Genomic DNA, 12,751 nt, shown 5'->3' on the forward strand with positions numbered 1-12,751 from the left:
TTGAACCCTACAACTGATAAACATTTTCATACTTCTAAAAACGTTGAGATTTACCTGATGAAGTTGGATCACGTAGGGGGTCTCCTGTCTGTAGAAACATTCTGTAGAATCTTTTCGTTGTGTTATGCTCTGAGGAAACCGATTTGCAGTGATCTCAGGAGCAATTTTCTTAAGAGATACAGACACTGGTTCTGTAAACAGAGCATATAATATTATCACTGGAAAGGCTACTTGTGAGAAAGATGCACTCAGACAACCTTTATGGAATTAGTTTCCATTTATCTTCATTTAGTTTGTTGGAGTACACAGGAATAGATTGTCAGAGAACTTGCTTTGAGTTGCCAAATTTAAGGCTGGTAATAACTTTATTTTGATATTCATCTCTTAGTAATAATGACCAAATATGTCACATTTCTATAGTTTCACATATCCTTGGTTGGGGAAGTGACTTATGTTAAAACTGTCCTTGCTAATTTTTCCAGTCTTTGGTTTTGAAAGACTTTAATTCAATTACTTTTATAATTTAATGATTCTCAGTTTTCAGTCATAAGTGTTTTAAACTTTTCCAGTTATAATTATTATTTATAACTTTGCTTTTTGCATTAGTTTGAAGCAGAATTTATCTATCCCTAAAAGAGTTTCAAAGTACCACTGCTTTTTCATTCTGGTCAATATTGGAAATAACATTGAGACTTGGGAAATCTAGTCCTAGGTTTCCTAGCAACATCAACTTGATCTTGGGCAAGTCTCCTAACTTCTGAGTCTGTGTTCTCATCTGTTGGGCTAGACTTATGTACTTAAAGGTTCAGTGGGCAAAATCCAGTGGGTTGGAAATGATACTTTTGTGTGGTTAGCCCTTAGCAATTTTCCTTTTCCTAGTAACATCAGTTTGATCTTGGGCAAGTCTCCTAACTTCTGAGTCTGTTTTGTCATTTGTTGGGCTAGACTTATGTACTTACAGGTTCAATGGGCAAAATCCAGTGCGTTGGGAATAATATTTTTGTGTGGTTAGCCCTTAGCAGTTTTCCTTTTCAGTAGCATATACACTATAGGGCATAGGAAAAGTTCAGGCAACTCATCTGACTTGGACTTTAGATCCAAAAATGGAGAACAATATTTTCATCTCACTTGAGATAATAAGGGTCGTGGAGAGTAGGGAGGTTCCAGTTATTATCTAATACTTTATTCAAAAAATACTTAAGCGGGGGTGCCTGGGTGGCTCAGTCGGTTAAGCGTCCGACTTCAGCTCAGGTCATGATCTCACGGTCTGTGAGTTCGAGCCCCATGTCGGGCTCTGTGCTGACAGCTCAGAGCCTGGAGCCTGCTTCCAATTCTGTGTCTCCCTCTGTCTCTGCCCCTCCCCTGCTCATGCTCTGTCTTTCTCTGTCTCAAAAATAAATAAAAACATTAAAAAAATATTAAAAAAAAAAAAAAAGAAAAATACTTAAGCTTCTGTTGTGTATATATAAGGCCCTGTGGTCAGTGCTAGGAATACTGTACTTCACAGGGCCAATGTGGTCCCTGGACCTCACAGAGAGACAATGTTAGCCAGATGGTTCAAGAGCACAGACTTTTCTATGCCTCTATTTCCTTCTCTATAAATGGTGTATAATGATAGCACCTACATCTTAGAGTTGTGGTAGGAAGTAAATGCATTAATATACGTAAAGTACTTGGAAGAACTGTACCTAGATATATGTATACCCGTGACCTTCCGTCCAACTCCTGGGTATGTACTCTCTAGGAATGCATACATATGTTTACTGGAAGACAGGTACAAGAATTTTTATAGCATTATTTGTAATAGTCCCCATCTGGAAACAATGGAAATGTCCAAGAGTGGAATGGATAAAGAAGGTGGTGGTATGTATATTCATATATGGAATATTCAGCAGTAGTGAAAAAGCAAACTCCTACTACAAGTAAAATCATGGATGAATCTCACAGTGTTTAGTCAAAGTAGCTTGACATTAACACATACCAGAAAAGTAAGAACATCTTGTATGTTTCCAAATTTAATCTATGGTAATAGAAGTCAGAAGAATGATAACCTTTATAGGGGCTAGCAAGATGATTAATGACTGGGTGTAATGTTTTATATCTTGATTTGAGTGGTAGTTGTATGGGTGTGTTCACTTTGTAAATATTAAGCTGTTAAACTATTTGTATATACTCAAAATAATTTTATTATAAATCTATAAAATGCTGAAGTTGGATTATCCTAAAGATCCAGAGAGATGCAGTGATTTGCTTTGTGTTGAGTTATTAGTGTCAAAGAGAAATTAGAACTAAGGTTTTCTGAGTCTCAGTCCAGTGCTTTTTCCTCTATTCTGCAATTTTTTTTCTTTCATATGCTATACTACCTCGTATTACCTTTTCTGACACCTGTAATGAGTCAGTTTGGAATTACAGCTCACATAATTAATTTGACTTATTTGTAGAGTTACTAAAATGTTACACCCTCTACTAACTACCTTTAGAGAAAACTAAAATTCCAGATTTACTACTTTGTGGGTTTTTTTCCTTTTCTATCCCAGTATTCTGATAGCAATCATTGCAAATAGTAATTTAAAGGCTCATGATGAATGGACAGTTGTGCAGAAATTTCTGACTCTGGGAAATTTTCCATTTACTCTGTTACTTTCACTCTTAATGAGCTATGAAAGAAATCATTGCTCAATCTGTTTTGCTCTCACACAGCTTATAAACATTATATTTAGTCTAAACTGTCAAGGACAGGAATAAATATCTTTTATCAGGAAAAAGCAATGGAAGTTGTTTTCAGTGTGGAAGAACTTGGCATTTCTCAAGCTCTTACCATCTTCATGTGCTTTTCTTTTGATGCTCAGAGTTCTTGGGTTTTTGGCATGACCTTCAAAAAATTCTTAAAAGAACATAGGAAAAGAATCATTATATGACATTTAAAATACATTGGCCTTCCAGATTTGAGTTCAGTAAAGTAAGAATATCAAAGCAGTTGGACAAATGAAGAATGAGTTTAAGAATTAGGAATATTTTAGTATAAGGTTTGGAAAGAAATTGAAATTCTTTACTTAAATTTATTGGGTCATTTGAGTCATTTGAACATACAGTAGTGTGAGGGTTTTATTTTTGAGGAATTTTTTACTACATTACAATACAAAGAAAAAGTTAAGAGAAATTTTATTTTAAAAAGTCAATTTCAAGGTTACCATGTTTCCATTTGGCAGTTCTGAGAGCTGGTCCTCTTAAGATGCAGTCAACTTCTTCATAAAATCTCATTTTTCTTTGAGGGTTGCCATTTTTCTTTTGTAAAACTCTGTATTCATATTTTAAATTTTTGTATTTGGTACGACATTGTTTCCAGTCTCTGTCTATTCCAAACTGCATTAGTCTTCTGGCAATTTCCTCAAATATTTCTTTGTTTCTTGTGGCCCTTTCAAGCGTTTGCTTAATTTTTTCATCAGACCATATGTGTATAAGCGCTCTGACCTCATTGTCACACCAGTGTTTTCCAGCCTCTGTGTCGCTCACTGTTATAATCTGTAAATGATTTTTAGCATCTTCTAAAGGAATATGATTACCTATAAATCAATGTGATTTACAATTATACAAACTTATAGATAAATCTTGTATTTGAATATCATTCATTTAAAACAACCTGGATTGACATAAAGCACTGAGAAATATAATGACTTCAATGTGAGGGTCAAAACTTTTTCATATGTTCATATTCAAATAAGATATTTTAAAAATTATAAGGCAGATTAATCTCCAATGTTGGTGAGAATAATTTAGCTGCTTTTCATCAATAGGTAATCTTCGCTGGATTTTTACAAATAGGAGAGTCTTGGTGTAACTTCTTAAACTGTATATATATATATATATTAGCTTTAAATACAAAAAAAATTTTTTTTAATTCAACAATTTAGACCCTGTACCTGACCCAGTGATACTCTGTAGTGCTGTGGGGCTGTCCACCTCTTCTGAGGCTGTACTTACAGTGTCTTCCTCTGTCAGAAAGCAAAGAAAAGAGCAGTGTATATTTGTTGTTCACAAAACTCAAATTTACTTTTGCAATTGAAGATTATACTGAGAAAATAGTAATGCTGGATTCCACCATCAAAACTGTAACCTCATAGCCAAGAACGTTTGTTATCTCTAACCAAATTTTAAAATGCCTTTGTAGGATTCACCACCTTGAAAATCTTGGAAGTATTCTGCTTTAAAAGTCTCAAGGCACAGTATGCAGTATTTGGGAATATGATAGCACTTTTAGACCCAGTTTTGTAATATGTTTCATTGTTGTATTTTAATGCTTGACAAAGAACTTAACATCTCTTTTTCATTTGATCCTCATTGTAACTGAGAATGATCCTTTCTGCAATACATATAAACAGAGAAAAGACCTTAAAATTAAGTGGTCTGGGGGCACCTGGGTGGCTCAGTCGATTAAACATCTGATTTTTGATTTTGGCTCAGGTCACGGTCTCACGGTTCTTGGGTTCGAGTCCCACGTTGGGTTCTGTACTGACTACACACAGAGCCTGCTTGGGATTCTCTGTCCCTCTCTCTCTGCCCATCCCCCACTCGTGCTGTCTCTGTCTCTCTCAAAATAAATAAACTTAAAAAAAAAGATTAAGTGGTCTTAGCAATTTTCATGTTGAGAGGTTAACAGCAGACAGGTAAATATTTTAAGGAACTGATGGTGCTTAGCTTGGTAAATATACATTTATTGTAGTGTAGCTCTGTACATATAGGATGTTTATAAGTCAGCTGTAGTTTGGGGAAAGCTCTTCCTTATATGCATATGTTGGATTGCTGTATTGATGCTATGATAGTTTTCTTTCCCTCCTGTACTTTCCTATACACTGGGACATTATTATTATCTTTTTTAATTTGGGGTGCCTGGGTGGCTCAGTCTGTTAAGTGTCTGACTTGGCTCAAGTCATGATCTCACGGTTGGTGAGTTCAAGCCCTGTATCCATCTCTCTGCCCTTCCCCTGCTCATGCTCGCTCGCGCGCTCTCTCTCTCTCTCTCTCTCTCTCTCTCTGTCAAAAATAAAACATTAAAAACATTGTGTTACTACTATTGTCTGTGCTGTTGCTTGTAATGATTGTTGTAAAACTGGATAAAACTACACAGTGTTTTAGTTTTTTTAAATGTTTTTCATTATTTATTTTTGAGAAAGACTACAAGCAGAGGAGGGGCAAAGAGAGAGGGAGACAAAGAATCTGAAGCAGGCTGCAGGCTCTGAGCTGTCAGCACAGAGCTCGTGGTTCGAATCCACGAACCTGAGCCGAAGTCAGACGCTCAACTGACTGAGCTGCCCAGGTGCCCCAGTAGTTATTACAAATAGACAAGTGGGGCCAGAGGTGGTTAGGGGGCCTATAAGCTTATGCAGCAATAGCTATGTGGAGATTTATATAAGGATAGGACCAGATCTTCTTATTTTAAGGACATGTTTGCACAGTAAGACTAGAATGAATTTTAGCTTTTACCAACATTAAGACCTTCAATAACAGGTTGTATTTTGGAGCCACAAAGGCTACCTAATAGGCTACTTTTTTTTAATTGAAATTTTTATTGAGATAATTGTAGATTCACATGCAGTTGTTAGAAATAATAGAGATCCCTTCTACACTTGGCCCAGTTTTCTCCAATGGTAACGTTTTGTTAAACCATAATATACTAATAAATGAAGGGTATTGACATTGATACAGTTCACTATTCTGATTCAGATTTCCCCTTTTACTTTTTTTTACTTTTTTACTTTTTTACTCACTGTGAGTTATGTATTTGTATTATATTTTATAATAATTTTATCGCCTTGTAGGTTCATGTCACCACCATCAAGGTCAAGATAATCAAGGGTTCCAACACCATAAGGATCCCTCTGGTTGCCCTTTTATTTTTTAAAGTTTATTTATTTTGAGAGAGAGAGAGAGGGTATGCTTGAGTTGGGGGGAGGAGGGGGCAGAGAGGTAGAGAGAATCTCAAGCAGGCTCTGCACAGACAGCACTGTCTGCGCAGAGCCCCACAAGGGGCTCCATCTCATGAACTGGGAGATCATGACTGAGCCCAAATCAAGAGTCAGATGCTTAACCAATTGAGCTACCCAGGTACTCCTGGTTGCCCTTTTATAACTAGACTTACCTTCTTTCATCCATGCCTAAGCCATTCTCCCACCCTCACCCCACTGGCTACTTTTTGGAGAGCACAAGTCCAAGGTAAATATTGGCAAACCTTATTTCAACAGAATCTGAATTTATAACATTTTACCTAAGTGACTAAAACCATCAGTTCTAGGCTCAGGCACATGTCCTACTTCTGGGTTATGGAAATATTAACAGATATTAGGTGTCCCATAGAAATTTTGAGTAGTTAGTCCCAGAAAATAAGATGTCATATTGGAGAGTGGTAGTGTGGAAATCACTACACTTAGCATATTTTAAGGAAAGAGAAGCATTTAGTTTTTATTATGTTTCTATCCCAACTGATACACTGCCATTCACTTCTCACACTCACTACCTGGAGTTAGGTAGCATCAGACTCTACAGCTTTAAGGGCTCACTCTTGCATAAAACTGCCCTTACATCACATGCCAGCCACAACTCCAGCTGACTGGCTACAAACTTAGGTGATGCCGTAATCCCCTCAGGTTTGATAATTAGCTAGAACAACTCCTAGAATTTAGGAAAGTCCTATTAGGATTACAGTTTTATTATAAAAAATAGAACTCAGGAACAACCAAATGAAGATCCACATAGGGTAAGGTCTGGGAGGGTCCTAGATGCAGAGTCTCCATGCCCTCTCCCTGTGGAGTCAGGGCCTGTCACTCTCCCAGCACATCAGTGTGTTCACCAACCAGGAAGCTCTTCTAAGCCAGTTTTTATTGACATGATTATGACGTGATTAATTAAATCATTGGCCACATGATTGAACTTAGTCTCCAAAGTTACTTCCCTGCTAGCGGTCAGGGTGGCCTAAAATTCGAACCGTCTTAATCCCAAGGTTTGTCATTTTGGTGACCATTCCTATCTTGAAGCTCTTTAGAAACCCAGCTTGGAACACCTCATTAAAATAAACATTCTTTTTCTGATTTCAGCTCAGGTTGTGATCTCTGGGTTGGTGAGTTGCAGTACCGCATCTGGCTGTCTCTGGTCTGCACAGAGCCGGCTTAGGATCCTTTGTCCCCCTCTGTCTTTTCCCCTCCCTGCTCACATGTGCGCGCTCTCTCTCAAAAATAAACATCAAAACAAATTTTTAAAATAAATAAATAAAAAAGACTTTCACCACTGGAAATTCCAAAGGTTTTTGAAGCTCTGTGTCAGGAACTGGGGACAAAGACCAGATTTTAATTTTTTAAAGATTTTAAGCAATCTCTCAGGTCACACCTTTGTAATTATCAAGTTGCCTATATTTATCAGCTTACCTAGGTCCGAACTTTCTTTTTTTCATACTTATAATTTTTGGGTTTTCTGAAATTTTAACAATCACATCTTTATTGGGTTCTTCTGTTGGATTAAAAATTTAAAGGTTCTCAGTATTGTGGTTCATGTGATCAAAGTACATTAGCTTATGATAATTTTACTGCTAAGATTACCCAAATTGCATGCAAAATTTACCAAACTTTTTAAATATTTAATTTAGAAGAAAATTATTCCCAATTTTTGTTTTAATATAAATAAACCAAAATAAATGAATTTGAGAAAATAAACTTGGAATAGCCTCTGAGTTACTAACAATAGATAATTTAGTGCCCTCTGCTGGCCATCACATTGTTAATTTTTGTGAAATTGTGGGGATAGTGAATCATATTTTAATTTTGGAGATATGTTTTACCACATCCAAAAAGAAAATAGATCATTTTAAGATTCTTCTTAAGAGAACAGTGTAGTCTTTCACTTCTGATTTTTAAGCTGATGATAAGAGTGGTCTCTAATAGGATATATATGTATGTATGTATGCATGCATGCACGCCTGTCTGTCTCCACCCCTCAGAGCTGGAAGCAATCTACCTTTGGCTACCTCTACAAGAAAGCAGTGACTTGCAAGAATACCCAGATATTGAAGTATTCCAACTCATATAAATAGGCACTGATACTGGAGATGAATTTAGTCAATTTTAGGTCTATTCAGAAGAGATAGGTAATGCACAAGATTGTCAAACACAGATTTCTCTTCTGGCACCATTTTCCTGGTAACATTCTGATTGCTTTTATACTCCCTTGCCTGTGCCTCACGTGGGGGGAAAAATAAATTTATTTTAGATGCAAAGAAGTAGTTATTCAATTGTCATGGGCCATTTCTTCTTATTTATTGTAATAGATAGGCATAGCCCACGAGTTCTGTGATTCTTCCCAGTGATTAACTTCTTTCATATGGCATTAGTCATGCATTTTTTAAAGTGATAATTGGAATGGCTATTTTTTCTCACCTAAATGGAATCAGACTGGATTTGATGTATTACTTTCTTCAGCCCTCTGCTGGTCTTATTCTCTAAATAAGACAACGTAGCTGTGGTTTTCAACCCTGGCTGTGCTTGATGATCTTACAAAAATATAGGTACCTGAACCCATCCTATAACCTACACTAGACCAAAATCTCCAGGAGTTCTAAATAGGGAACTAAGTAGTTATCTGGAATCCGGGAGGTCCACAGCTCTAGCTAGATTTTTATTTGAAATAAGAAGGAATCTCCTGGCATACATTTAAGATGGGGAAAAAAAAAAAAACCTTTAGGAGATCAGTTTTATGACCAAGGGTCAATGTTAACAATATGGGGCAATAGCAACTCAGATTACAATATTTCATTAGTACAATATATAAAATCAAAATAAAATGACCTCTACCTATTTTTACAAGAATGTTTATCACTTTATTGTGTTTTTGTTTTTAAATTTTTTTTAAATATCCATTTGTTTTTGAGAGAGAGAGAGAGATGGAGAGAGATGGAGCCAATTGGGAGAGGGGCAGAAAGAGGGAGACAGAATCTGAAGCAGGCTCCAGACTCTGAGCTGTCAGCCAGAGCCTGATGCAGGGCTCGAACCCATGTGAGACTATGACCTGAGCTGAAGTTGGATGCCCAACCGACTGAGCCACCCAGGTGCCCCTATTGTGTTCTTGTTTTTAAAGAAAGGTATTTGATGTGAATTTTTATCCTGAAGATAAATATTTGTATCTTTATACCTCAGTACAAAATCTTCTAAATAGTACAGTGGCAATTTGTGCCTCAATAGTTGTGCATTGCAGTTGTGCCTAAAGTCCTTACCTGTTTAAATTTTTTCCCTATGCATTTAGCTGCTGGGATTCTTATGGGTTTATACCTTTGCTTTTATTTTCTTGGGAAAGTTTAAAATAAGTTAATTTCTAGAATGGCCGTAAATATTTCCTGTTTCACATTTTGTAAACATATTCCAAATTAACACATAAGCATACCAGACAGTTTTTAAAAACCCTCTCAGTTTTTATCTGGCTGAATGTTTTCCTTTCACATATAAAAAATTATCTTGAGGTATTGGACTTAAGTGAGTCCAGAGGACTAACAAGCTAAAATTTCTGAATGCCAAGGTTCTTAACTTTTTCCATGGAAATCTTTCTATCTCACTAAACACAATCGGATTTTAACTTTTTTTTTGTTTTTCTTTTTCCTTTTAATGACAAGAGTCATTGCTGTGATGCCCTGAGAAACCTTAGGAGCACAGTTTTGTTTACCTTTGTTATCGTACCCCTAGTCAGCTGCATGTTCCTATCGTGTTAGTCTGCTTAATTTCTCCCTATTTCCACCTTCCACTGTCTAGCAGCTTTCATTTCTCCCACTGAGTTTTTAATCTACCATCTCTGATAAATCAGACAAAGAAGTTTGCCAAGGGTGTGGGGAATTTGATTACATGGTTTGTTAATCAATATGATCTTTACATTTTCCAAGGTTGTATGAATCTTTGAACTATGTGCAAGGTCTGTGATGGCTAGGCTTTTGTTTGAGGGCCTGGTGATCCCCTCATCCCTCATTTTGGTTTGTGTAAAAGGCAAACAGTCAAATAGAAAGCACTTACTTTGCTCTACCCCCTTAGTATTCTTTCCCATAGGGCAGTATTTCTTAAACTTAAGCACGCATAAGTTCTCAGACAGTGCTGATGCTGCTACACTTTGAGAATAACAGCCATAGGGAACGTTATGGGTCATTAATCGTTTTCACCTTCCATTTCTGCATTTTGTAAATATGAGTATTATTCTTCATATAATGTTATAACTTTGTATATGTTCTTAAAGCGTCTTACAGTATTTTAGTTATTGTAGCATCTTATTATACTATTATATATAAAATATAATTATAAAACCCATCATAAAGGCCCCATCCTTGTGACCTCATCTAAACCTAATTAACTCCCAAAGGTCCCGTCTCCAAATGCTCTTGCATTTGTTGATACGACTTTAGGAGTGACATATTTCAGTCCATAGCAACATCATATAATAACATCTTATGTATTTTTTCACACGCAAAACCAAAAAAATGTTGTTTTACCTGTGCCAGGACTTTGTTTTACTTCTCTCTCTCTTAGGTCTTCTGACATATTACTGACTAAATCATCTTCAGCTGCTTCTCCAGCAATGACTGTGTGAACATAGTGGGATATATGGTGATTTGGTTTTATTCACTTTCAGGATTGTGTTTTAAACTCTAATATGTTATTTTCCCTTTTACAGTGAGCCTGGTGCTAAATACTGTAGTTGTTTCCTTTTCTCTAATTTAGATTCCCCACTCTTAAAAATCTTTCAGTCGTAGGTCCCTGTAGATACCTGGTGTTGTAAGTCTGTAGCTAGACTTACAGACTCATAACTGATGGAATCATCATTGTCTGCAATTACTGTATGAACAGAATCATGCTGCTGCTGTTGGGCTACTTTATCACTAGTCATTTTATTTTTCATGGGATAGATGTATATAGTTCTCTAGCAGACTGGTTTCTTTTTTCTCCCCAACAAAAGATTTTAGTACTTCTCACCACCATTTCTCAGTCCTAACTCTGTCATTGCCTCTCTTTCCCCTAGACACACACTCACACTCTAGGAATTAAGACTCCATTGTTTAAGGCAGATATTAAGATCTAGAAACTTTATGGTTAGTAGAGGTCTTTAAGAACATTTTGTCAAGTGTAGAGGAGATACTTGGTTTAGGATTCCACAAAGACTGAGCTAGAACTTGGATTTCCTGACTCCTGGTCTAGAACTCATCCAATTTATTTCATGCTATCATATCTTTGTGTGTACTGTATCTTAATCCTCTGGATTAAACTCATTTTAAAGAACTTTATGGTATGTCCCAGAAGAACCACACTTCAAAGACATTCTCATGGGTTTTGTATTTTTCTAAGTTCTTTAATGTCCTTTTTCTGTTCACTCACAATTTTACCATAGTTGATATGAAAAGTTGCTTTAATTTCTGCCATCTAGAGTTGCATTTTTACTTTATTAAAATTGGTCTATTTTTAAACTTGTGGAAATCCAATTTTATTCCATCCTTTTTTTTATAACTGTACTATTCTCTGTCCTGGAGGAGATTGATTATACATTCAGTCTGTTTCATGATAAATTCAACAATTAGCTTATTGAATAACATTTAGTGAAACCTATTTAACTTAGATTATATACATGTTATCATGCTACTGACATTTTATATGATGTAGCCTGATGTTAAGATTACTTTTGTCTTCCTACCTGTCCGATCCTCTTCTCTTTTTACATTGGCACATCCTGTGGCTTGTTCTCCATCTTGGAATTCCTGTTCTTGTGATTTTTCTGTTTTATTGTGTCCCAAAATGGCATCCAGCTCAGTAAAAAATTTCATACTCTTAGTTATTCCTTGGTCTTGAGCCATTCTTACAATCTTATATTCATGTTTTAAGTTTTTGTACTTTGTTCTGCACTGTTTCCAATCTCTCTCTATTCCAAATTTCTGAAGCTTCGCAGCAATTTGTTCAAATATCCTTTTATTTCTCACTGTTCCCTCTAGTTGTTGTTGTATTCTTATATCAGACCAGATGCCTATTAGAGCCCTAATTTCTGGCACAGTCCAGTGTTTTCCTCCTTCATTTGCTACAGTTGGAATAAAAGTTGGATTAATAGGGGGTTCCATAATTGATGTAGAGTTACCTGTATCAGGTGGGGAGGGAAAGATATATATATATATACATATATGTATATGTATATATATATATGGTTACATAAGATAAATAATTAGATGCATCCTTAATAAAGAAAGACATTTTCTCCATGGGAGATGGAATACAAATCATAGCTTAGCTTTCCTCTGAAACTAATGGATAAATGAAGTACAGAACCTGAATCTGTTTGTTGTCATGTTAGTGACTGGCTTTAATACAGTTGTTTTTAATTAGTCACATTTTGATCATGTTTTTTTCTCTATCATTCCTTACCCGTCCATCCCACTCCTTTGGTCTGTGGTGTGTATTTAACTATATAGTGAACATTGAATACATAATTTTGTAATATTGACTTGTAGAAAGCAATGCAATTAGAAAATGGCTTGTTGAGAACAGTTTATTTTTTTTTATTATTTTTTGGTGATAAGATAGGTGGGAGCAATTTATCTCCTCTTCCTTTTAATCTAATGATTTCCATTGCCTACATATCAGTATCTCCTGGGGAGCTTTTATAAATCACTACTTCACTGCTAACCCCACCCCTCATCCCCAGATTGTGATTCTAGTGTGCAGTCAGGGTTGGGAACCAAGACTATTCATGAATG

At 36.0% G+C, this 12,751-nt stretch overlaps 2 protein-coding genes across 9 annotated transcripts in view; one reads left to right on the top strand and one right to left on the bottom strand.

Moving 5' to 3' along the window:
• PAICS (phosphoribosylaminoimidazole carboxylase and phosphoribosylaminoimidazolesuccinocarboxamide synthase) overlaps positions 1 to 12,751 on the bottom strand; it is a 51,724-nt gene that overhangs the window by 32,003 nt on the left and 6,970 nt on the right. For 2 of the 8 annotated variants that reach the window (XM_058722512.1, XM_058722511.1), the window contains 5 exons: positions 10,508 to 10,597; positions 3,921 to 3,992; positions 3,192 to 3,563; positions 2,819 to 2,884; positions 55 to 191 (listed from right to left, as the gene is read on the bottom strand). In XM_058722512.1, coding sequence (XP_058578495.1) covers positions 55 to 191; positions 2,819 to 2,884; positions 3,192 to 3,563; positions 3,921 to 3,992; positions 10,508 to 10,597 — 737 coding nt within the window. Of the gene's footprint in view, positions 1 to 54; positions 192 to 2,818; positions 2,885 to 3,191; positions 3,564 to 3,920; positions 3,993 to 10,507; positions 10,598 to 11,700; positions 12,136 to 12,751 lie in introns of all 8 variants that reach the window. The other 6 variants (XM_058722515.1, XM_058722514.1, XM_058722509.1 and 3 more) reach the window with 5 other exon arrangements.
• Positions 1 to 12,751, top strand: part of PPAT (phosphoribosyl pyrophosphate amidotransferase) — a 37,171-nt gene that overhangs the window by 3,308 nt on the left and 21,112 nt on the right. The gene's annotated exons all lie outside the window — the stretch shown is intronic.

The sequence above is a fragment of the Neofelis nebulosa genome, chromosome 3, assembly GCF_028018385.1.
Source record: "Neofelis nebulosa isolate mNeoNeb1 chromosome 3, mNeoNeb1.pri, whole genome shotgun sequence".
NCBI classification, from domain to species: domain Eukaryota; kingdom Metazoa; phylum Chordata; class Mammalia; order Carnivora; family Felidae; genus Neofelis; species Neofelis nebulosa.